This window comes from Chaetodon auriga, chromosome 8 (genome assembly GCF_051107435.1).
Source record: "Chaetodon auriga isolate fChaAug3 chromosome 8, fChaAug3.hap1, whole genome shotgun sequence".
Classification (NCBI taxonomy): Eukaryota; Metazoa; Chordata; class Actinopteri; order Chaetodontiformes; family Chaetodontidae; genus Chaetodon; species Chaetodon auriga.
The window spans coordinates 19,879,349-19,905,208 of record NC_135081.1 but is presented as its reverse complement, the minus strand read 5'-3'; the positions used below and the strand labels follow the sequence as shown (position 1 = coordinate 19,905,208).

General features: G+C 42.9%; 1 protein-coding gene across 7 annotated transcripts; it reads right to left on the bottom strand.

Moving 5' to 3' along the window:
- Positions 1-858: 858 nt before the first annotated feature.
- etv1 (ETS variant transcription factor 1) lies at positions 859-24,331 on the bottom strand. Of its 7 annotated transcripts, none has more exons than XM_076736269.1 (13): positions 23,827-24,308; positions 23,445-23,547; positions 22,931-23,021; positions 22,557-22,604; positions 18,015-18,068; positions 12,348-12,474; positions 10,965-11,153; positions 9,765-10,012; positions 6,718-6,789; positions 6,555-6,623; positions 6,291-6,460; positions 3,985-4,086; positions 859-2,651 (listed from the first exon to the last, which is right to left on the bottom strand). In XM_076736269.1, exons 1-13 carry the CDS (start codon positions 23,964-23,966, stop codon positions 2,430-2,432), a joined length of 1,635 nt encoding a protein of 544 aa, XP_076592384.1. In that variant the 5' UTR covers positions 23,967-24,308; the 3' UTR covers positions 859-2,429. The 7 variants fall into 7 exon arrangements, with proteins under 7 accessions (XP_076592384.1, XP_076592385.1, XP_076592390.1 ...); XM_076736270.1 differs by having other exon boundaries at positions 6,718-6,786; positions 23,827-24,111; XM_076736275.1 differs by lacking the exon at positions 23,445-23,547 and having other exon boundaries at positions 6,718-6,786; positions 23,827-24,331.
- Positions 24,332-25,860: the final 1,529 nt, after the last annotated feature.

Sequence of the window (25,860 nt, the reverse complement as noted above, 5' to 3'; positions counted from 1 at the left end):
ATCATATTAAAGCCTCACTGCTGCTTTCAGGCTTTGTATATATCAGATGAGATGTGTTAAATATCCTCAGGGAAGCAATCAGGTGTTTAAAGTTAAGGGCAATTCCCTGCACTACAGAAAATCAATAAAAATTCTCAGAGTGGGAACTATAATAGGGTTTGCTTGTAACATGCTCTGACAAATTAAGGCAAGTAGTGTTTTTTCATTACTTACACATCCGTTTTCATTTTTCCCATCAGTGGAACCAATTAAACAATGCTTCCTTAAATTAGTCATTGATTTTTAGCAATAGTGTCACTTTACAGAAGGAAATAATAACTTTAAGGGGGTGTTTTTTTTTTTCATTACTGCCAGTCTTGTTAAGGACAGAAGCAATTCACCTACATGAAAAAGTGGTGTCTTAAATTAGCCATTGATTTTTCCCCAGGTGTCACTTTGGTTAAATGCTTTGTGGTTGGGAGTTTTCTCTCCAACCTGGAAATTGACAAGAGTCTATAACCTATTAGTCTTCTCACACACACACACACACACACACACACACACACACACACACACACACACGTTTGCTTGTTGTCTTGTCTTTTGTCACTTCCACTATGTTAATTTATGACCTAAAACCTTCTGCCAATAAAGAAGTGCTAAACAGTAAGTTTGAGTGTGGAAATCATCACAGAACTGCATTTTTCTATCAGATCCGAGCGACAGAAAACTGTGCCGAGAACAAAATGCTTCAGGTAAATGATGGATCGCGTAAAACATCTGAAAATTGGTGATCACTTCTTTTTCAGAACTATTTTATTACAGAATTCTTGCAATTGCCAATCCCATCCCACACACGTGAACCTCAACAAACACAACTCAGACTGACCAGATTCTTCTTTTAATGCTCAAATTGAACAAAAACAAATAAAAAAACAAAGTTAAAATAAAAAAAGAGAGAAAACCAGAACAGCAGGCCATAACTGCCGCACTTCTGTTTTTTTTTTTTTTCAAGACTAGAAAATACACTTACAATTTGAAGCAGCAACAAAATGTGCATTTATCTGATTATACAATGGAACACTATTTTTGTTAGAACATGAATTTTTTTCATCACATTATAAAACTCTAAATATTTCTTATACCTTTTTTTTTTTTTGTAACCAAAAAAGCAACTTTATCGATGGCAAAGCAACAAGTTCTAAGCAAAATATACACCTCATGTTCCCCTGGAACATAACAGGAAAGAAAAATCAGGGAAATAAATGTGAATTTATGTTTTTTCTTTCTTAATTTTTATTCTTTAAGCCAATAAAATAACTTTTTTTTTATTTGGGGAAGCAAATAATATCCTGAATGTGCTGACAGACTGACTGACTGCTGTGTCCACTTTAACTGTACAAACACTTTCACCTTTAATTCATTGAAAAACTGAACATCTGAAGGACAAATGAATGACTGCTGCTTTGACGTATTTCAGAGTACAAAGGAAAAAACTGCTGTTTACAGTGAATGAGTTATTTTACAGCGGCCTGGAGCTTCAGTGATTATCCTAAACTCAGGCCGTTCACATGTGATGCAGAGAAAGTATTTTCATCAGTACAATTCGAGTGCATCCTTGTGTGCCGGTCTCATCTTTACTAACCCATGAGGTCTTTCAGCCATCGAAGGGATGATCCAGTTCATGTCGCAAAAACACCTACGTGATGAGATCTATGCTTTGATTGGACGAGGGGCAGAGAGGTGCTGTGCTCAAACCGGTGCTGAGGCAGTTCTCACTGAATGGAGCTAAATGTCTCTTTTATTATCACGTTACTGTTTCAAGTCTATAATCACTTCACCATTAAAGTATCGTTACAATACGTTGCCAGTATTCATTTAAAGGAGCATGAAAGTACAGGACGGCTGTTTGAGAACAAACTGAAGGACAGTCGAACAAAAGCGATCATCCTTCCATTTGCTGCACGTGTGCAGACCAGACTGTGTCTTTTGCAGGAAGTCAAAGATTCAGTCCTCGGGTGATGGCGTGAATTAGCCGTTGAGTCCTGTCTCACCTGGGCGCCACATGCTCCAAATCATAAGAATAAAAAAACCCAAACAGAATGATTTCCACATTAATGTACAAACATAAACAGCGGTTAAAAGAAAAGCACATAGCTAGCCCCCGGCAGGTTGACGCCGCGCCGTTCCTGTCCATAAAGTGCACTCTCCATCCTGCTGTGCGGCTTTGACGTCGTGAAGACGAGAGCGAGACGGAGGATGTGTTCAGTGAGAGAGACAGAGAGGAGGAAGCTCCGCTGCATGTGTGTGTGTTCAGTCTTTCCCCGGAGCGACTGTGAATTAGAGGACATGACAGTCTCAGGTGTATGGATGGAGGAGGCGGGGGAGGGGAGTGGAGGTCTGTGCGTGTGTGTGTGTATGTGTGTGTGCGTGTGTTTGTGGGGCGGATGTTAATAAACGTAGCCCTCGCTGTAGGGGTGCGGCTGGCAGTAGGGCCCCTCCTGTACGTAGGCCATGTTTTCGTCAAAGTGCGACAGCGGCACCGTGTCCTCCTCGTTGATCTGCCGCTCCATGTCCGTCTTCAGCACCGGCCGCTGATTGTCGGGAAACGCCATGGAGAACAAGGCCTCGGGGTCGCACACGAACTTGTAGACGTATCTCTCGCCAGCCACCTGGACGGAGACGGGCAGGACGAGGAGGGACATTAATGATAGTATAGAAGTATAGAAAACTATTTTAAAAAATACTACAAATCACTGCAGTAATACTGTTTACTGTGTGGCCACAGCAGGACGCGTCCATAACAATCGTCTTTATTTTTCCGCAGCTGGCCTTTTTTTTTTTTCTCTACGTGAGGCTTCACCACCCTCAATGGGTAAAAACTACACAGAACTGTGTAAAAAACGAGTACAATCTGTGAATTAAATACCTCATAGTTCCAGAGGCAGAGCAACATTTTCTACACTGCACATAAAAATAATCAAATCAAGCTTCCTGTAGTTGAGTAGCAGTTAGTATGACCTACACCCCCACACCCTGCTTCACCAGCTGCATCACGTGCGCACTGAACACGACATCAGCCGCATGGATCTGTGCAGCAGGTACAAAGAGGTGCGCTGCCTGCGTCATATCGTTCATCGTGTATTTCAGTGGATACAAACTTTTACAAGGAAAATATAAATGACCACAAAGGAAAAACCAAAATTCCTCCATCAAACACAATCATTTGTTATGATCTATCTGTGCGTAAAAATGTTTTCATTTGTCATCACAAGGCGACAACTCATTTTTAAAACCTCGTTTTACAAAAAGCATGAACTCAAATCACTTTCATGTCTTCATGTTTATGGATAATCGACTAATTTGACAGTCAATCCACAAAACGGCTTCAGCATACAAAACCAGCATACAGACCAACTCTGAGCAGGTTTTGAGTGTATAACGTGTTCACACTGGAAGCGAGATTAAATAAGGATTAAACAAAAAGAACATTTTTCAGTGTGTTGTCTGTGTTCTCTATTCACCAGCAATGCACAAAGGAAATGGAGGAGCTGCTCACAGCTGGAGAAAATTAAATTGTGGATGGTGGTGAAACAGCTGCAGCAACACCTCCACAAACAAAAACAGCTCTGAGATCTCGCTGCGTTTGTTAAATTTAAGAGTTGGTGACGTTTCGAGCTTTCAGTTTGGTTGATGTTGAAGTTTTGAACGATTTCCTGTTTATTGATTTCACAAAAAAACTTTCTTTATCCAATCTTCGTCAGGTTTGCCCTGTTTGAGGTGCTCCACCTCCTTTTATGAGCTCTCCTGGGGAGGGGAGTTAACGCATGCTCCTCCTCTGACACAGGTGCTGTCAATGAGGCCATTACTGTGCACACAAGCTCCAAACTTTTCCTCTTTAACTGCTGAGCTGTTTTCAGAGTGTGTGAATACCAGCAAAGATCCATCTGAGTAAACAGAGGTTCACATCAAGTTGCTCAGTTTGCCTTCTGAGGTTTCTTTTACCTTTTGCATGATGCCCTTCTCGTAGTAGTAGCGCAACGACCGGCTGAGCTTGTCGTAATTCATCGCCGGTCGGTTCTTCTGTATTCCCCACCGACGGGCCACCTTCGCACCGCACACACAAAAAAACAACACAAAGGCAGTCAGTCAACAGAAACAAAGCAGGAGGCCAAAATGCATAAGCATCAGACGAGAACACGCACGGTCGACCTGATTTCCTGACGAGACGGTCGCGGCAGCTGAAATGTTAAACAAACTTATTAAACCTTATTTTCCTAATAACAGTAATTAGAGTGCGTCCAGCCTGAGCAGACCTGATCAGGGATGTGTTCATTAGGAGCTTGTCACACACCCAGCGGAGGAGGCAGCAGATGTTACAGCACCTGTCTACCAGACCACCCACCACCCGGCCTCGCCGTCCAAACCCACACTGCTCTTCTCCTCTGCACACGTTTGCTCTACTCCTCATGTTTCCTCTTCTTCTCTTTTGTTCATCTGTCTGTTATTCAGGGATCAAAAAACATCAGTGGATTTGCCGTCTTTTCTCGCTTCACCTGCCCGCCGAAAAGGCAGAAGCCGCTGGCTAACGGTTGTCTGCGGCGCCCCAAAGCGAGCGCGTTTGGTCACCTGATGGCATGAATGGGCCCTCCTGTTAGCTGCAGCTGGCCCGTGCCTCTATACACCGTCGGGCTGCGTGAACCTCTGCCAGATACCCCTCTATCTCCACTCCCACCCCCTGCCTGCACCCTGCATCCTACTCCATCCCCCAGCAGCGAGCGACAGTGACTGAGCCCACTGTGTGATGTGGGCGCACACAGACCCAGCCTCTGTTTCCATTTCAAAAGGCCCAACCGTCAACATGGGTTTTATTTTTAGGAATCTGTTCTGTGAAATATTTAGCAGGCTCTGGCCTTAAGGGTCAGCCGGGTGGAAAACAACTATTATGGCAAAGCCAGACCTGACTTGACCACTTTAAGAGCGGAGAACATCAAATGTTCACCTTTGACGTCGTATAATTTCACCTGGGTACATCACACAACCTGTTTTTTCTGTTTCCCTCACATCCACGCACACACACACACACACACACACACACACACACACACACACACACACACAACTGTTACACACTGAGCCTGAGCTGCAACTAACCATTAGTTTCATTATCAATTAAAGTGTTTATTATTTTACATTTAACAGTTTAATCTTTCCAGAAAATGTCAGAAAACCATGAAGATGGTGATTTCTCACAGCCTTCAAATTGCTTGTTTCATCAGACCAGCAGCAGATATTCAGGTTACGATGATAAAAATCTGACAAAAACTGAAAATCAATCCAAAGTTTTTCTCAATTTTCTCTCCACTGACTTATAATAAGTTGAAGGAGTCAAACATACGCGCTGTAACACTACGTGAATTTGTGCAGGACGTTCGGTTCAGTTTGCAGCCTCCCCGGTTTGGGACGCCCTGTGACCCAAACAAATACTGTCACAACAGACCATTATTCAGACACGTGGAACAGAAATGTTGGAAAATGTTTTACTGAACGTTTCGGCAGTGCACCGGCTGTAGCACGCTTGTCGTTCACCACAGTTGTGCTGCGTTCACATAGATTCAGGCAGACAAACTGTTGAATGGCAGGACGGCAACACATGCGACAATAGGCCGCTATGGTGATTCTGCAATGTTTACAAAGAATTATTCATTATTAAATGCATTATTCGATTAATTATTCATCATTATTCATAATTAGCTCCACGTTGTCCCGCTCGCCCATGTTTTCCCTTTGAGTGAAGGAGCTACGAAACATCCAGGTATAAATTCTGCCGCAGAGGACTGAAATATGTTAAAATGCTTGAATGCTGTCTATGTCACCATCTCTGGTGTTCTCTGCCGGTCTCATCTGATTTTACCGTCCTGCTCTCATCCACTAAAATTACATCCGGTTTGCCATCTGCCTGAATCCCCGTGCCTGCAGCATTAATCAGGCTCATGTAGCGTCGCTGCTCCACTGTATAGCAGCATTATAGTTACAGTAAAAATGGACAACGATTAGCATCAACCTGCGTGCCGACATGTGAGAAACACTTCAAATATTCACAATGTGAATGTGAAAGCTGTGCTAAAACAATATTTTGTTAAAAAATAACTAGAAAGACAAACTTTATATTAATGTTTGCTTGTTTTCTGTATGTAAAGTGTCCTAAAGTTACAAAAAGGCCCTTTAAATCAAATGAATCATGATAACATGATAACACTGGAGATAAATAATTGTAAATATACGTAACAATGCTCCTCTGAGCCTCTCACCTCCTCTGGCTCGATGAGTTTGAACTCCATGCCGCGGCCGGTCCAGGCGATGAAGTGGGAGTTGGACGGGTCGTCCAGCAGAGCCACCAGGAACTGCCAGAGCTGCAGGGACCCTCGGCGCTGGTACGACGGGCCCTCGCGGTACAGGCCCGACTCCTGCTTGATGTCACCTGCAACACACACACGGTGTTTCAACGTACCTGCACGTGCAACAGTTTGCAGTGCAGCATTTGAAAGCCTTCGACGCACGCCACGAGGACTCACCTTCAACCTTTTCAGGCACCACGCAGGTATCATCGTAGAAATGCCTCACCACTTTGTCAAACATACAACCTGGAAAATAGGATAAATAAGGAACGTTTGATATGAAACTGAGCAAAAATCCAAAGTGCACCATCACAACATTCACTGGAATCATCGTCGGTACCTTCAGTCCTGTTAGTGTGAGCCAGATAGCCGTCTTGCCGTAAGTAGACAGAATGGCAGCTAGGCACTTCTGCTGAAAGCCAGGCAAGAGTGGGAGAGTGGGTGTTAAAGGGCCCGAAGGCAGCATTAAGAACACTATCTCAGTTATCTGAGAGCAGTCAAAGCCTGTTCACTCAATGCACCACTGGCTCTGATTAAAGAACATGCCCTCCAGCACCAGCATCACAATGGCTCCCAGCCACAGGCGAGCTCACTGTATCACACCGCTCATACACGCTCCGAGCGCCTCCACTCAGAGGAAGATTTACTCCAGAATAAAACACGCCGGCGAGTGAAAACACAAGCTGACATGATGTAAGTTTAGCCGTGATTCGAGGGCTCGAGATAAAGCTTTAACATACTGTCTCAGATCAAAACTACACGGACCTGAAGGTGTTAGTTTCTTTGACTTTTTTCTCTGGATAGTGTGTAACTGCAGCGTGTTCGCTAAATACAGCTAAACGTCCATTTAAAGGTCCTTAAAACCCGTTTTCTCAAACAGTCTGTTTCAACACGTTCGTTTCCTGTTTTTTCCCTGAGCTCTTTTCAACGCCTTGAGGTGGGCGGGGCTCACTTGGAAAAAGATGATGTCACATATTTTCATGCACCTATCAGCATTTAGCAAGTCAAAATGTGATGACAGTTGTTTGTTTGTTTATGTTGCAGAGCTGCTGTCAATCAAATCTGATCAAAATGCATCAACACAGTGAAGCAGATGACGGAACGCAACTAAACACTTAAGTATAACTTTGAGGTACTTTACTTGAGTATTTACATTTTATGCCACTTTAGAATTCTACCCCACTACGTTTTGGAAGCCAGTACTGCACTTTTATTCTCATTAATACAAAAACAAATAAAGTAATAAATTATGATGTGTTGACTGCGGACTAAGCTTCCAGACAGGATATAAAGTCGTTGAAACTGGCTTCATGTTTACCATCTTAAAGTTAAAATCTTTCTCTCTGGTGACACCGCTGGTCCTAAGCGGTAATTGCAGCTGTGTTTTCTGAGCTCGCTTGACGTTGAAGTTAGCTCACGGCGCTAGCAGAGAGCAGAAAAACCAGCTGTTACCTTTACTTAAGTAAAAGTACTTCCTGCACCACCGCTCAGAGATGAAGAACTGAAGGCAAGTTTTCAGGGGCTTTAAAATTAAATGTGTATAATATCAGTTGTTTTAAAACTGTCTAACCTCACATCCAATCACACAATCCTTTAAAAATTACTTTCACTTTTGTACAGAAGTACAACAGTATTCACCGGCTTTACAACACTGTGCACATTGACTCGTCTTTTTACTGCGTATGTCAGAACCTCCCACAACACAGACATCACGGCCGCGGCTTGTGATAAAAAAAAAAAAAAAAAAAACAGGTTACAAAGTGAATGTTCAATAAACAGACTGAGGCCCTTCATTTAGGCCCATAAACATTTCTGAACTTCATCAAAGTAATGGGCTTGTAGAGGAAATTGCAGCTAATGAAATTACCAGCTCCCCTCCCATCCTTTCCAACAGGCCTGCTCCAGTCAACAAGCTCCACTGTGACTGCTAATAAATTCACTCTGATACTCCATCTTGGATACACAGCGCAGTACAGCAGTGGACACGACAAGACTGTAAAACAAAATATACAGCTTCCGTCTCTTTATTCATAATCTTAACAGTGTACTCTGACCTGTGCAGTTTACTGCAAAAAAAAAAAATCATACTGCAGTTATCGACAGATATTACAGTGACGATTTTAGTGGGAATGGTATTTTCTGTGTGTGCTGATTTTTGCCAAGGTCTGTAATAAACTAGCATGTTCTCTTACATCTGGAGAACAGAGTTTTTGGGCTGGACCACAATGCTTCATTTATGATGTGATTCATTTACCTTTATCATTAAACTACAGCTCCTACGACTTCACAGTGTGTTTGATTTACTCTGCTGCTGTGAAATGTCCATTTAAGATCCTGACGAGTGTCGAAACAAACAACAGCTTCGCCTATTTATCTAAAAAATGAATCGCTAACCATTTTTAGAATGGATTAACTGTTTAAGCCATTTATCAAGCAACCGTTTGCTGATTCAAGCTTCTTATATGTGAAAATGTGCTGATTTTCTCAGTTTTATATCATTATTAACTGACTGACTGACTGTTGGTCGGACAAAACAAACTTCTCGCTGTGACTGAAGACCTCAGTTTGGACTACAGAAACTTCTTTTTTCATAATTTTTTGCCCTTTTCAGACAAAATAATTGATAAAAAATGTATTGAATGTATAAAAATAATCATCTCTAACCAGGTAGCTTGTAGCCTGTTTGTTAAGAAACAAGTATTAGAAGCCGCGCGGTCTGAAACGCGAGCTTCCACTGCTCCACACTTTCCTGGCTTTTCCCTGACAAGAACTGCAGAGCTGCTGCTGGAAAACAAAGAAAGTCTGACATGACAGAGAGCAGAGGGAGGCCCACAGTGTGTTCCTCGAGCTCATCGTCATGGGAAGAGGCTGCCTTTCTCCCTGACTGGTCACACAGACTCTCCTCCGGCTCTGCCTCTCCGGGCTCCTCTCCGTCCCCCTTGTGAATGAAGCCAGCAGTCCGCCGTATGTTCATTCATGTCCTGATGTAGCCTCGGGCTCTGCAGTGGCCGCGGGCTGGAGATTAGGTCCCTTTACTCTGTAACTAAAGGGAGCGGACAAGCGTGGGAGGGCGGATTTTGGACTGTGACCAGGCATAACCCTCCTCCGCCCCCCGCCCTCCGCCCCCTTTTCTATTAGAGCACCACAGGAAATGGCGACCGGCGCAGACACCCAGTCCAACCAGATCCCCGGCCCTAATAATGGGCAAACTCAATAAACGCCACCCCCTCCTCCCGTTTCTTCTCCCATTCCTGAAATGATAACGCTTTGGCAGCAAAAAGCAAAACAAAAAAAAAATGCTGCTGTTGCTCCGTGCTGCTTTCACTTACCACAGAAATTCAAGGTAAAACACAAACAACCACGCAACAGCATTTCTCGACCCCTCACCTGAGTCATAGGTGAAGTCTCTCGGCTCCTGTTTGATCATCATGGAGGCGGGGTACGCGTGGGGCAGCGGTGCCCCCATCATGGCCGGGTGCTCGAACAGGGGGTCCTGGTACTCCTGCTTGAAGCCTTGAGGAGGGAAGGGGATGTTGGGCTCCGACATCTGCCTGTGGTAGATGGGCCGGCCGTCCCGAGCCATCATCGGCGGGGAGGGGAACGAGTGGCACGGCTCCGAGAGCTGACGTCGAAATCTGAGCGGGACCAGAAGATCAGTGCAGACATTATCAGACAGACACAGAGTCAGAAACTTCATTTTGTTTACTTTGATGCCGTTTTCAGAACAGAATGAAGACACTGAATGCAACGTTAGAACTACAGAACACACATGATGCTTCTTAACTTAACCACCTATTAGCTTTCTTGATTAATCAGAAAATTGCTCATCACAATTTCCTGAAATCTTCAAATTGCCCGTTATTTGCCCCAAACCACAAAATATTCTCTTCACTGTCGCATAAGACAAAGAACTCAGACAATACTCCCAAGTGAAAAGCTAAAACGACAATATTTATTCTTGAAAAATGGTGAAATGGTGGTCAAGAATGAATTCACAAACTTCTCAAATGAGGTAAGAAATATAAGTAAAGGAAGCAGGAACACCAGAACAAAGGATGAACTAATGAATATTTCACCCATTTTTTAAGAAACACATGAGAAAATTTGTCCCTTAAAATGAAAAATAAAATCTGTTTAAAGCAAACTGTGGCTGTAAACCTCGTCTACACTAAGAGAACATGATGATTGTGATCTGAGCGGCTGATTGGCTCAGCATTGATTTAAACACAGAGCTTACAAGAGAAACTCAGCTGCTGTATCCTGTGAACACACCGCCACCAACAGAAAAGACACATCCAGCCTTTCTGAGTTATCTAAATGACGGGTCACATGACGGGGCTTTATTTTAAGGGCTCACTGGCCAAAAAGTTTGGGAAACACTGCCTTTAGATCAGGAATTCTGTCCTGTAGATAGCAGTTTGTTGGCTCCTCCCACTGAACGGCGTCTCAGCCAATGAGATCCACTGTACATAAAACGCAGATCTCCATCTGCTGTGACCTTATTAGAATCTGCTCTGAGTACAACCGCCAGCTAAAAGCCCCACATGTAAATGTGATGTAAATGTAAAAGGCTGCGGGCGGCAGTACCTGTGGTCCATGGAGTAGGCGTTGTCAGGGAGCGGCTGCGAGGGCGGTATGTGAGCGTAGGTCCTGTCGGGTTTGGGTGTCGGGGCCGCCGTGGGTGAGGCATGATGGAGGGGGGACACTGGGGTGCTGCAGGGGGGCGTCACTGGGCTGGAGGGCTTCATTCCTGCAGGCTGCTTCTGCTCATAGGCACTGTGGTAGACAGAAGAGTCAAATGGGGTTCTAGTCATGTCGGTGTTGGGGGTTCGATTCCGTCTGGATTGAACAGAGCATTTTTATAATCAAATGCTTGGTGTCGTATCTCACTTTATCCAAACATTTGAGCATCAGACTGCTTAAATTTGGCTGCTATGACAGAAAAAGATATTTTAGAAACTAAAGCAAATATAAAGAAGGATTTATAGAAATATATTAAGTTACTTTACTTCCAATACTATAGAGCTTCACGTCAAAGAAATCTTTAAATTTAAATTAAAAGTAATTTCTACAAAGTTAACTGTAGGTGAATGGTTGCTTTTGTGTGCTTCAGATTGTTAAATTTGTACTTTTTTAAAGGGAGTTTGGTACAAGTGTCCAACGTTATTTATTATTACAAACATGTGTCCTATATCATCCGTATTAGTGTCCTATATCATCCGTATTATTGTGAATGTTAAATTTGTACATTTTTAAAGGGAGTTTGGTAGAAGTGTTTTATCCGTATTATTATAAACATGTTAAATTTGTACTTTTTTAAAGGGAGTTTGGTGCAAGTGTCCAATATAATCTGTATTATCAGAAATGTTACATTTGTACTTTTTTAAAGGGAGTTTGGTACAAGTGTCCAATATGATCTGTATTATTATAAACATGTTTTGTTTGGCACACATTCATCCTACATAGTATATTTTTTTCAAATCAAATGTTAGCTCAGACACATGCTGACATGGACAGATATATTAAGGAACGTTGCACCACCTCTTGGCGTACACTGTGGAGATTCTGATGTAAAGCGAAGCTCTGCCAAATGCTAGATTATAATTCTGAGCAGAGGTCACCAGGTGAGCAAATGAATCACACATATGAATCACCACTTATGCAACACAGTTTCATGACGGCTTTCTGCACACAAGGTCATTAGACGAGCTTGAGGCAGACTGAATGTCACGTACTACAAATCAGATCAGCTCAAGAGCTTGTCACTAGATGCTTTGGATTTACTTGGAAAAGAAAAATAAGAGTTTTTGGGACATCTAATTGGAAATGTTAGAGTGTTTGCAAAGTTATTGTCAGATAAATAAAAGATAAAAGATACAAGATTTACAACTGAAAATGAATTTAAACATGCCAAATAAACTGAAAGTGTAGATTACAAGTTGTGTATTTGAAGTGTCCGGCAGAGCCCACCTGACGTATGGGCACTTCTCTCCATACTGGAGTTTGAAGGGCCGGTCCTGACTGCAGTTGGAGCTCAGCTCTGAACACGGGCTGTGCAGCTCCCTCTTGATCTTCAGCTGCAGTCCGTGGAAAGCCACTAAACACAGAGAGGAAGACAGATGAGAGAAGCTAATTTAGAAATGTGATGACAATGAAGCGCCTCCCTGTCAAACAGCAGGTTGGTATCAAATAATGTGGGTTTTGAGAGCGTGAAGGAGGTTTTTATGTTCGTGCTCAGCATTTTTGCACGTTTACAGCAGAATGCTGTTCTTGGTCACTGCACTGAAATTCAACTCAACTTTTTTTAGAAATAGCAGCTTTTTATGTCAAGTCGAGTCTCCACCTCTTTCCTCAGTCACTTCCTACAAATTATTCACAAAAAAAACGTAACAAAAACAATCAAATCAACATATTTTGGGAAGAAAATGCTGCTGGTTCTAATCACTGTGACTGTCCTTTATCCATTAGATCAGAGAGTATATGAAACAAAAGGACAAAGCTGTCAACCCCACATGCAGCAGCTTTCTTCTACCATACTACAGTACAGATACCAGTACTTGTACCTGTATGGATGTGTACCAAGCCAACACTGATTAAGAGAATTCATGACGGATAAATTTAGTTAAGTTAAAAAAACTGAGCGTCCGTCCACAAACACATTTGACATTTCAGTCCATCACTGACACAAATGACTCGCTTCAAATCTCATTTTCCTGACGGGGACTCTGTTGGTGAAATATGACAATCATAAAAGCGTGTGTGCGATGAGCTCCTATAAATGCTCTATCTGCTTTCAGATGGCTGTCAATACGTTCCAGACGACAACAACAGGGCTCATTGATCTGGGGGGGGGGGGGGGGGGGAGCTGCGCTCTCTACCTATGGCCCCACAGTGAGCCTGGTGCATCTGAGGGGCTGTTAAGTGCCTGATCAGTCCTGATTAACATCCCATCATCTCAAGTCATGATCAACGCTAATCCAATTGGCTGCGCTTCTGACGAAAACCCAGTCAGTCAGAATGAAGTCGGGCTCGGGTTGCCTCGCCAATCGCCGTCTCACCGCGACTGCACACGAAGCGACGGCGTTTCTGGCCAAGAAACGACCTTTTCCTGAGTTAAAAACACTGAATATATGAATGGGGAAAGGAAATCCATTGACTCCCGGTCCAACTAAAACACAAACATTTGGACATTTGATGACCCAGAAGAGTCAAATCTGTGGTTTGGGAGTATTTTTCTTTCAAATACAGCCGCAGTCTGTGGGCCTCTGAGGCTGCAAGGACCTGAGAGAGGAGGATGTTTTGGGGAGTTTTCTCACGGCTGACTGACAGCTGCCGTACGAGCAGGGGTCGATCTGCCAACACCCCATCTGACGCACAGCAGAGCCCCTGGGGGACGGGCCACACGGGCCCGGCATGACAAAGCTCAGGGGTTGTTCGCAGCCCTCGCTGGGGGCCTGACCTTTCCGGGTCATCGATTGGAGGTCAAAGAGACACTTCCTGAGGGGAGACCTTTGACGACGCTGGCATGGCAGAGCCTCGTTAAGGGCTCACAGAGTCAAAACAATACCTCAGTTTTGTCTGTGGTGATCACAATCAGTGTCACTTTAATTACCTGTTACAACAAATGTACATTTAGTCCTTTTTCTTCTGGTTTCATCTCATCTGATGCTGGACTACATGTCTTTCAAACATCAACTTATGAGTCAATTTACGTATAAAATGAATGAGTAATGGCTATAAAAATGCTTTGTAAGCGTCACACCAGCGATTAACAATAGCTTCATGTGTGCTGCAGCACAGGGCCTTAAATTAGAAATGGAAATGTCACAATAGATTTCGTCAGCGGGGTGCCAAGGTACACAAATCAATAGCAAGGGCATTGCCACTGACTGAAACAGAGACTTCCTTTTTAGTCCAGAATGTCATGCCCATCACTGCTTGATTGCTCTCATTATCTACATATTGATTAACCAAGATGGTGGGGTGTTTAAAAGAAGAAGCAGTTAGAACAATTACTGGGTCTATTTTGAATGCAAATGTTTTTTTTTTTTTTTGGTTTTGTCTTCTGTGTGTGAAAATCTTTGCTTTAAATGGAATAAATAATGTGGTCACACGCTGGAAACACAATTCTTTGTTTATAATTCATTAGTTGTTCTTACATTTTCCTGCAAAACTCGGATCTGATCATGAAACTTTAGCTGCTGTTTTTCTGGCAATCCTTTCGGTACATTATCAAAGAACTCTTGGCCCCAAACGTTGTGTTTTCTCAGGTACAAATTGTGTGTTTTGGCAGAACCAGAGCCTGCGTTTGGCAGATATTTCTCCAGTCCATTCATAAAAAAAATACAGGTCTTTTGGCAACAGCGAAAAACCTTCCATTCCATTTTCACCTACTGTAGGTGCTCGCCTCTGCTGTTAAATGATGGAGGCTCAGATCTGTTGGTAACGTGTGGCCTCATTTTACACCTCCTCTACTCCTTCGTTCCCTGCTAAGTTATGCTAATGGTAAGCATCTGTGTTGGAGTTTGAGACAAAGAAAATTCTCCTTCCTCCTCCTTCAGCCTGAGGACACTTTCGCTTCGAGGCCGCTCACATGCTGCTTCTGTGCTGTGTGGACGGAGAGTGCAAAGTCGACATTGAGGGAAACCGCGAGCTTCTCCAGAGGCCGGAAAAATATAAAATAACACTTTCAAACCTGCTCTTCTGATATTATCTTTGAAGCTACACAACTCCTCAACACAGATTCTTTCTCTCCTTCTATTTTATTTCTATTTTTTATTTCAGAATACCAAAACTCATAAAATTGTAAAAACACAGTTGCTTTAATTTTGCTGTTAATTGCATTGAAGCAGGTGTAAAACTAAGAAGTAGCTCATTCAAAATGCAGTATGAGTACAGACAGAAATGGCATTCAGGCTAATGTTTGGGGCCATTCTTGTTTTGTTGTGGTACGTGAGTTAAATACATGTTTTTTTTTTGTATTTTAATGGATTCACATTCTTGAAAATTAGAATCTGCAATTCATTAAATTCTTGTCAGATATTTTTTTACTTTAAAAAAATTGGCTCCTTTGCTAATGCTATGAACTAGCTAGCAAAGATAGCAAACTAGCAAGCAAACAATCAGGCTAACAACAAAGTGGACCAATGACTTTTTGGCTAATGCTAACCACACGACCTTTAAAGATATTTTTCAGCATATACAGTTAAAACTAGTTAATTTTACACTTGGTTCAAATTAAATTTGATGCCGACATCATTTACAACCAATCAGTTAATGCTCATGTGAAGGATGACAAAATGTAGTAAAATTAAACACAAAAATCAGCAAAACAGGCCAAAGAACTATTTTAAGGGTAATTCTGCTGTTATTCTATATGTTTCTTATTGTCAACAAACCCTGAAATGATAAAAACCAACGATGATCAATACTCGCCGACAGTATAGACTCGAGCGCATTCATTCAAAGATGAACCACAGATCTTTAAAACACATGAAGCCACACGATGCTTCAGCCTTTGGATACGCAGACAATACTTGATAGTCGGATCTATTTACTGTCAGTCTCATTGATAATACAGAGAAAACAGTAAACTGTCCTTAAAGAACAAACCAAAGCTGCTTTGTTGCAGTACTGAGATTTAACTACCTCCACCCTCAATGCCCTTCTCCACCCGCTCTCCTCTCTTACAGCTTCTGTCTATATCTCCATCTCCATCCCTCTATCTCACCGCCCGTTCCTCCACCTCTCGGCTCGGTGAAATCCATATGGGAGAGCTGCCGGCTGGGATGCCTGCTCGAGCGCCCAACCACGGTGCCCTCACCCTCCCGCCATCTGTTAGTGGCTCTCCAGTCTGCTGCAGGTTTGCCAACAGGACAATTCAGATGGTCAGCAGTCTCCTGCCACCGTGGCCACCCACCCTGGCTACCTCTGAAGGACAACGGGACAGTCTCGGTGACCTCTGGTTCTCCACTGTAAACTGCGCCGCTCCTCCATGTTGGATTTTAGGGTGAGCTAATTCACACCCAGTGGTCGGGTCTTTAGTTTACTGTTGTGTCTAAAATCGAGTCAGATAATGGAGGGAATCTGAATATTTCAAGGACAAACAGGAGGATGAATTTTTATTTTTACACCCTCACAACTGTAGTTCAGTTTGTGGGAGCAGTAAAAAAAACGTCTCCAAACAGACAAATCTATTTAAAAAATTCATCAGCCTCAAAAAAAAAAACAAAAAAAAAAAACAACTAAAGCTGCCAAATCAGAGAAAGACCATTAGATTTAAAGGCACGCTAAAGTTTGCAAACAAAAAAGAAGGACTTTAAGAGGATGAGCCTGTTCTCTTCATCCTGAGCTCCTCAGGTCTGTTGTTTCAAGGTGTACGAGAAACTGATGGCAAAAACAGAGAGAAAAAGCAGACCCCCCCTCTGGTTTTTAATCTAGGAAACCAACAGGAACCAGCTCGAGGATCTCAGGCTGTCATCTGGCTCGCAAGGGGTTAAAAGGTCTGTGATCCAGTTAAATGCCAGACCCATTTCTGCTTCATCCTCCCCAAATGTTTTCTCTGACTGCTCGAATCTGACAATCTACTGTAAAATCACACGACCTTTTCTCCTCGTCAAGATTCTGTCTTTTGTCCAACTTTGTTTGCAGGTTAAAGGGCGTTGAGGACATTGGGAAGACTTGTTTTCCGTCTTTTCTCACAGTTTCATGGGCGTTTTGGCTCATCTGAAAGACATGTGCTCGCTCCGGGTCCCACTGAGTTCCACTCACTCCATTTCTGTCCCCACCTTGGCACATCTTCCTCCAGAAGTGGGCCGTGCCAAGTCACCAGTCACTGTGCAACCACCGTGCACAACCAGGTGAAGTACTACCTCATCCTTATTACTGTGAACCTACACTCAGCTCAGGCCGGGCACTGGAGAAGTTTATCAAACTCTTGGGGAGTATTCTTAGAAATGGAATTTTTCTCTTGCAGGAAAAAAAAAAATCTTGCTGTCATGCTGTAAAATCCCCACTGAAGACTGGGGAGTGTACCAGAAGGCCAACAAGCCTTCAGCTGAAAAGGATAAATGTAGTATTTACTAATATTACACTGCCTGATTTAGAAAATCTAACCACACTGGATGGTTTGCACAAAAAGCACTTCGAGGAAAAGGTCATTGAGGAGCATTTTTTTAAAGATTTTATTTAAAAAAAAAAAATCAAAACAGCCATCAATTGACAGCAGTTTGGCCCACCTGGATATAAAAATATCACTTCAACCCCGCAAAAAAAATCTGCCACAATATTTTGATGTTTATGCAAATAAATCACGGTGCAATAATATCTCAGTGGTGGTGAGAGGTGCACGAGCGACAGAGGGGAGGCAGAGACAGATATAGAGACAGAGAGATACCCCCCACCCATGCACCTGTCTGCAGACCCGCAACACTGCTGCAGCTCTCCAGAGAGCACTTGTGCGAGCAAAGGTGAGGGTACTGAGAGACACGGAAAAACACACACCGCCACATGCACTCTCCCCGAGCACAAACACACCAAAAAAAAAAAAAAAAAAAAAACCTCACGACAGATGTTGACACTAACACATGCACAAACACACAGAGACGCAGAGGGAGAGCGGCGTGGTCGCGTACTCACAGTTTTCAGTCTGGAAGTCTGGAACGAACTGCTCGTCATTGTCGGGAACTTGAGCTAAAGACACAAGCAGAGAAGAAGAAAGGGAATGATTGTTTCTGATGTTGATGGACAACGCGGCATTGATCACAGCTCTCCACAGTCCAATACCCTCCTCTGGCGAACAGTCTCCTGGGACATTCGGCTGGCCTATCCTGGCATTGTTTAAACACAGCCGAGAAAAATATGTTTTACAGAAAATCAGGGCAAGAGGTACTGTCTTTGACGGCCGTGTTTGTTTTTAAAAAAATGTGTAATGAGGCTTTATATGCTGCAGCAGCTTCGCAGTCATGACAAAAAACATTCACCACGTCGAGTTGTTTTCATCGCCTATTAAATTTCATGTTTTTAGAACTTGTGACAAAAATACAATCAAGATGATTTTTCTTGACAAAAAAGTCAGTTTAGTACCAATTCTGGAGCTTTCAGTCGTGTTAAACACTCTTCCTCAGCAGATGAACATTGCCCAGCTCTCATTGAATTGTAGGTGCTCCCATTTCCATTTTTCTGAGCTCTTTACGGACTTATCGTCAAAGTTGGCTTAAATTCAACTAAATTAAATCAGATTTTTCTTGATTCTAGTGCAACAATCTGCCTTGTTGTATTAAAACAGATTGACCAGAATCAGAATTATTCACACAGTCCTTCATGGCTTCAGAAGAGAAAAAAAATCACAGCAAATGCACCAAAACTACAGATCTGACAACACGAACGTACAGAATAACCTTGAACTGTTTTGAACAATGTGTTTTCTATCATTTACTAAAGAAGCTGTACGATGAACCGTGTTTTCCACCAAACGCCAGCCTGTGAGGGAGATAATATTTTACTTTCGGTGACCGTCTACCTCCTCATTCCACTTCCTGAGGTCGCCTCGTCCATTGACTGCTCGGCAGCCTCGGCTCTCACTCCTTGCCAGCAGCCAAACACCCATTGTTAACAGTATCTAATTGGCTTCTTCCCTACTGGTGAATCCACCTGTACCTACCGAGTTAGGTCTGTTCCAAACCTTCCAATGCTTCACCTGCGCCTCGAACGCCCCTGCACTCAGGCTAATGCTAAAATAATGAAGCCTGCTCCGCTCCGGCTCCAATTAAGCATGTACATATTTATATCACACATATTTACACTCGGTGACAGTTCTCCACGTCCCTCAAGTTCGACTCTCTCTGGCGAAAAGCAAAAGGAGATTTAAATGTGTCATTAGCACGTCTATTTATACACACAATGAGGTGGATCCTCATTATCACAGCATCAGTAACATGTCTCGACATGTCTGGAGATCTTCAAAAAAAAAATCACTGATTTTCCCGTTTTTGTCGCTTGTGATATGATCGGGGACAGGGTTTTTTTTTTCTCCAACCAGAGGTGTGAATTGAGGAGAGTAAACAATCAACAGATCAAGAGGAGAAATTGCTGCATATTTTCCAACAATGTCAAGCGGGTGAAGAGAACAGCAAACAAAGATGGAGCAATGGGTTCACTCCAGATTCTGCTGTACTTCAAGCCATCGATGTATGAAGTTCTTTTAAATACTACCACTACTACTTTGGTGTATCACTCTACTTTGTTGTTTGCTCTCTTAAAGGGCCATGACATGGAAATTTGAATCCTATATTAAAACGAATATAAAGGAAACACTTTGACTCTAATCAGATTTTTTTCCCTTCAGTGCTCAAAACCACAACATTGAAATCTGCCAAAGCAGCACAATCGTCACAAATACAGAATCAAGGGTGGAAACAAACAGCTCTCATCTCAAGATTACTACACAAACTCCCAGAAACTTCAGAGAAGCTCACTTGGAAAGAGACAAAGAGAGGAGAGATGAGAAACAAAACAAAACAAAAAAAAAAACAAAAAGGAGGCAGCAGTGTGTCCAAAAGGAAGTACAGGATGGATGAGTCACCGGCCTCAGTCTGTGAATGAGCCAGCTGATCCCTGCAACAAACTCCTGGGGAGAACGGCAGAGCTGGAAATCTGCCGCCATTCACAAAACAAAACACACACAAAAAAAAAGGAGGGCAGAATGGAAACAAGGAGCGAGGATGAAAAGGGAGACGCTGCGAAGGCCTGAGCAGGAGAGACTGTTGGAGGTATTTCCTGAACCAGCGCTGTGTGCCAGCTTGACTTTAAAACAAATTCGACATCATGTCTGCGCCGAAAGCCAAGAAAAAGTGCCCTTAAAGAGATGAATCACTAAAGAATGAGACTTTAAATAAGGTGCTTAAATAAGTCCGGTGAAGCGGGCTGGAGGTGGAGGGCAGAGGTGGTCTGTGGGTGTCAAACATACGCCTGTCAGCTGACGAAGCCCCTCAACCTCTCGGAGTCGGAAATTCAGTCCGTCTCTCATAATTCCTCCCTTTGTTCCAATTACCTGAACTAATAAATCTCAGAAATGGGGAGGTATTCCTTTTCATCTTAATGGACAGGAAGTCATTCATTAAATCTACACTCTGGAAGCGTACATCATCACATTGATCCATGACAGGCAGAACTGTAATCTTTAACAGTAATACCTCTTATCAGCCGCCGCCGTCTCTTTTCTCACTTTGGATACTGAAATATTAAAATCGTGTCTTATTCTTTTACACGCCCTGCGGTGAGCGGCGCGCCACCTCATAATCTAACTGCTGCTCAGAGTCGGCTCGACGACTGTTTCAAAGCATACTTTCCATTTTTTAAAAGCTTTGGATTGCACTGCGAGCATTTTCAAATGTGTTGAAGAATAGATGGAGCGTATAAATGATTCACCTGTGAGGGGTGCCAGCTAAAATTCCTGCCGACACTTTTCCCAGGCGACGTATGACGGCTCAATCCCGAATTTAAAAAATGTATTTAAGTTGATTCAATTTCACTCCGCACTTGAGAGTTCTACTTTACAACTAGAATTATGGCTCTACAACCTGAGCACTCACTCATATGCTCAAACAGGTATTTTTGGGGGGGCAGTTTAGCATTTTATTGCTGTAAGGCTCTGACAGAAAAGCAGAAATTTTAATTATTACAAATTCTGATTGACTTGTTTTGCACAAATAAAACAGCATACTGTTGAAAACGGCTGATATTTGTGCCTTTTTACAGCAGATGTTCTCATCGTTTGTAATCATCCAAATTTCAGCTAAAGCAATAACCCCAACAGCAATTTCACACATGAAAACTGAATTTTACCAACGTTACATTTTTCACATGTACTTAAAAATGAATTTTTATAAATTTACGCAAACTTTTTGTGTTAAATAATAAGGTTTTCTTTTCTTAAACACGGCATGTATATAACAATACAGTGTTATAAAGGGAAGATGCAGTCTGGTGTTACTGTTGTTATAAAGGGCATAAAAGAAACAGTTTTTTTTTCCAATGTTTGGCCCATTTGCAGAGAAAATACCAGCCATTTGTTTTACTTTCCAAATTTATACACATGTTGAAACTAGCTCAAACCATTCTTTCCAATCAGATATATGATTTCCCTCTGTTCATCTTTCACTCTGTCTGGATTTCTGGTTTAACTCTGACAGAACAAATCAAAAACTACTTCCAGTAACTCTGAAAATGTTCGACTTTTCACTCTAAAATACGAAACTTGCACTCTACTGAGGTATAAACTTTCATACTGCATGCAATAATCAAAACAAATTGCTTCCTAGTGAGATGCAACCACAAAAGTCAAGCAAAGGAACAAAGTGGAACATGCACATGCACATAAAAACACAGAAAAGTCAAGAAAAGATGAGCAATATTCACCACTAACCAAAACTTCGGTGCTGCAGACATGGTGGAAAGAGGACACTCGCACTTAAATCCTGAAGCATCACGTCTCAGTTAGACCACAATGAGCAAGTCTTGCCATCAGAGAAAAAAATAAATTAAAAAGCAAAGAAAATGACAAATATTTAAAAAAAAAAAAAATCAACTGTCGCTTTGAGAGACTGATTCTGGTGGTTTGGAAGTCTGCGATTAAAAAAAAAAAATTATAGATCCATTTTTTTTGTTTGCCGCCAAGAAATGAAATTGAAGAAGACAAGGTGATGGTACAGCTGGAGAAGATAGAGAGGTGTGCTGAGAGGAGGCAAAGAGAGAGAGAGAGAGAGAGAGAGAGAGAGTGAGAGAGGGAGAGAGAGAGAGAGGGAGCAGATGAGAGGGAGTGAGAGAGCGAGCTGGTAAGGCTACAGCAGAGCCCTGGTGGAGGTGGAGGTGGAGGTGGTGGCGGCTGGCGTGCAGTGCGTTAGCTCCTGCCAAAAGCAGAAGAGACAGTGAGCGTCGGAGAGCCTTCTCCTGGTAATTTGTGATGACACTCTCTGGGTAGAGCCTCCTCGGTCTCCCTCAAGACCCCTCGCTCGCAGTCTCTAATGTATGCATGACACACAAGGTGCCTCTTCCACACAGGCTTTTAATTGGACTGCGACGCTAGGCAAGTAACTCCAGGCAGCTTTTTTCCCCCCTCACAACCTATCCATTTTTACCCATCTCTCCTCCTTTTTTTTGCTCGAGATTTGAAACACTCACCTTCTGCCAGCCAAGTCTCCTGCAGCTGACTGAGGTCCTGGAAAAGCTCTGGAGGGGGAACCGAAGCAGAGAACAAGGCTTGAAGGCAGTTAAAAAAACACAGTCAAAGCCCGGGAGAAGCATCAGAAACAACTGGCTTCATTATGGCGGGCTGATATGCTGTCAGAGCCGCTGGAGCTCAGTGGGCACGTGAGCAGCTAATAACAAGTCAATTTGTGTCTCTGACCACTGACGGAGGCTTGTGAGAATCATCACAGGCCGCTGTGTTGTAATTGAGATTCTGTAGTTAGCAGCACAGGTGGCCACAAACCAATTGAATTTTGCTAAATGTTTAGGAGCCGTGAAATTAACTTCTCCCTCTGCCCTCTGCCTACCTTCAGTGTCCAGAGCCAGGTCGGACTTAATGAATTTTCTCTTTCTGTCATGCGCCGGCCTCGAGCAGCTTGTTGTCTTTTCTTGGGGCTTCTGCAAAAAAAGAAAAAACAAAAAGACACAAATCAATTTTTTGTTTTCCTCGCTGGAGCATTGAATCTGCTGTTGGCTGCAGCACACGTGCAACTGAAAGAGCAAATGGCAGAGCCTCATTGATGCCTCCACACTTCTAAAGCCTGACCCGTGCAAAGGGATCTGTGCTTCACTCATCAGATGTAATTAAAAAGTTGTAACGTGGTGCACAGTCATACTGTGTATAGTGCAGTGGGCACCTTGCTTATCTTTGATGATTAAATGAAACTTAAATGGTCCCTGAGGGAGAAATGAGTCTTGGCAGCAGCAGAGAGAAAGACAGAGATCAAGATAAATACAAAGTATGAGAGAGAAGAACAATGAAAGCTGATGTGGAAGATCTGTTGTCTGATTTCTTCTGTTTTTTGGTCAGTGATCACTCACTTTGGAGTTGCAATAAGGCACTTGCTGGTCGTGAAATCCATCCATTCTGCGCCGCTGTGGCTTTAACTGCCGAACGATCTGCAAAGTCTCCTGTCCGGTCACCCTTCAAAAAGCGAGATGGATGGAAATCAGGCAGAAAGAGGACATGATCTCACGGTTTCTCACCTCGCCCTGAGTTAAAAGAGCGAGTTTCAGTCATTAAGGCACAGTTCAGGAGCCTCTACTGTTTTCAGACCGACAACACCTCCGGCGATGCTGCAAAGTTAAGTTGACAATCTGCAAATTTCGTGCGTAAACGTGGAACGCGCTGAGCTCGAGGGCGCAGCGAAATGGTTTACACGGCAGAATTAACTTACGAAGCACAGGATGAAGTATGAATTACCTGGTGAACTCGCCTTCGTCCGGGTGCAGAGAGCCACGAAGCGGCTGCAGGATCTCCACAGTCCCGGCTGCTGCTTGCGCCTCTCCCCGCTCACCGTGTTGCTTTCTAGCGGCTTGGCATCGCCTCCCGGGGCCTCCCATGGAAACAAGCCGCACTCCGCTTCCTATTGGTTGTCAATGTCTTTCACTGGATCAGATTGCTGGCAGTCAATCACGCACGGCTGCGGGCGGTGAACACCGGAGAAGACGACGGTAGCATGGAAGTGTCATGCGCTTTTTTTCCCCCTTTTCTTTTCTTTTCTTTTCTTTTTTTTTTTTTTTTTTAAGTTTGGACTAATTGTAATAACAGAAAACAGTGAAACCTAAACATTAATTTTCATGCTTTTCAAAGTTCCACATGCAAACTGCACCTGCACACCCCCTCCTCACACAGTGCTGCCTTCACCCTCTCCTCTGCCTCCAGTTTTCACACAGTGTGTACACACAAACACACTCCTCACTCCTCTGCCGGTCAAGTTTGTGTCCATGGAAACTGTGTTTTGAAGAGCCTCCAGAGGGACCCGCCGAAGCGCCAGCTCTCCCCGCTCCTGTAAGGGATACATTGTTGGGAGTGCCGCGGACCCGCAGAAGGCGCTGACCTGGAAGTAAAGCACAGGTCACCGCGGAAAGCTGAGAAGGCTCCCAAAAACAAATGCTGCTCCCCAACACACATGGAAGTGTCCTCACTTAAAGTTAAAGTTTTAATCAGGCTGTTTTTCTTATGATCATGCAGTTATTCACATAAACACAAGGAAGGTAACAAAGCACACAATGACTGTGCTTTTAGCTAAGATGTGCTACATTTCTATACTTCTATGGATGAATAAAGCTTTGAATATAATCTAGAATGAAAACTATACTTTTTGTTTGTCTGGCAACTAGTTCAAAATAAAATCTAAAAAGAAAGCCAGCACTTTATTTTTATTGACAGCTATGAGACAGTTAGGCTAGCTTATGAGCTAACTAGCTAGCTAACTTGGAAAGTCAGCTCAGCTAACGCAGGTATTAGCTTGACCACAGTTTTTGGGATTATGCTGACCCATAATGCTATTTTTGTATACTTCCATGTATGAATAAAGTTTGGAATATAATATAATAATGAAATCTATAATTTTGACTGCCAACAAGTTCACAATAAAAATATAAAAAGAACACTGAACACAAGGCCAGCAGTTCAGCTGCAAAACAGTTAGGCTAGCTTACTAGCTAACTAGGTATCCAACTTGGAAAGTCAGCTAAGCTAATACAGTTATTGGCTTGACCACAATTTTTGTGATTGTTTCCAAAATGGCCATTTAAACTGTCCAGCAGCAGACTTCATATTGTTAACTGTTTCCTCTTTTTATCATACATGATTTTAATCTTTACTTCATTGTGTCATTCCTTATTGTTAAAGCTGTCTCAGTCCCCATGACACGTTCTGCATGTTTGTCCATCCTAGAGGACAGGTTTGTCTTCTGTTGGTCCCTCTGTGGAGTTTGTCTGAACAGAGGGTCAAAGGACAGGCTGTTTTAAACATTTTTAAGTACTATGAGGCAGGTTTTGATGTTGAGCTGTAGAATTAAAGTAGATGTGACCCCTTGTTGGTTGCCTTGCCGTTTTAATTGCCTCCTCTTTGAGCTTGTACTTTGTGTATTTGTGGTTAGAAACCATTCAGAAGCCTTCAAGAATTTTTTGGTTTACAGTTTTAGTTATAGTTTTAACCAAACACTTAAAATATGGCAGACACGTTGGCAAGCAGACATGGGTCAACATTAACATTTATAAGGTGTCGGGTTTCTGTTCACCTCACCTAAATTCACTCTCCCTTTAACTGTTTCGGTCTCCACCAGCTCCTGGGAAAGATTTTACTGTTTAGCTGTTTAGTTGCTCCTTCGACCGTTGCTTGGTGCTGGGCAGCAACTAAAGCTGAGGAAATACATGATGTGAGAATGTATAAAACAATTACAAATTAAAAACCAAAAATATGAGCTGAAAGAGGCAAAAAATGCACCGT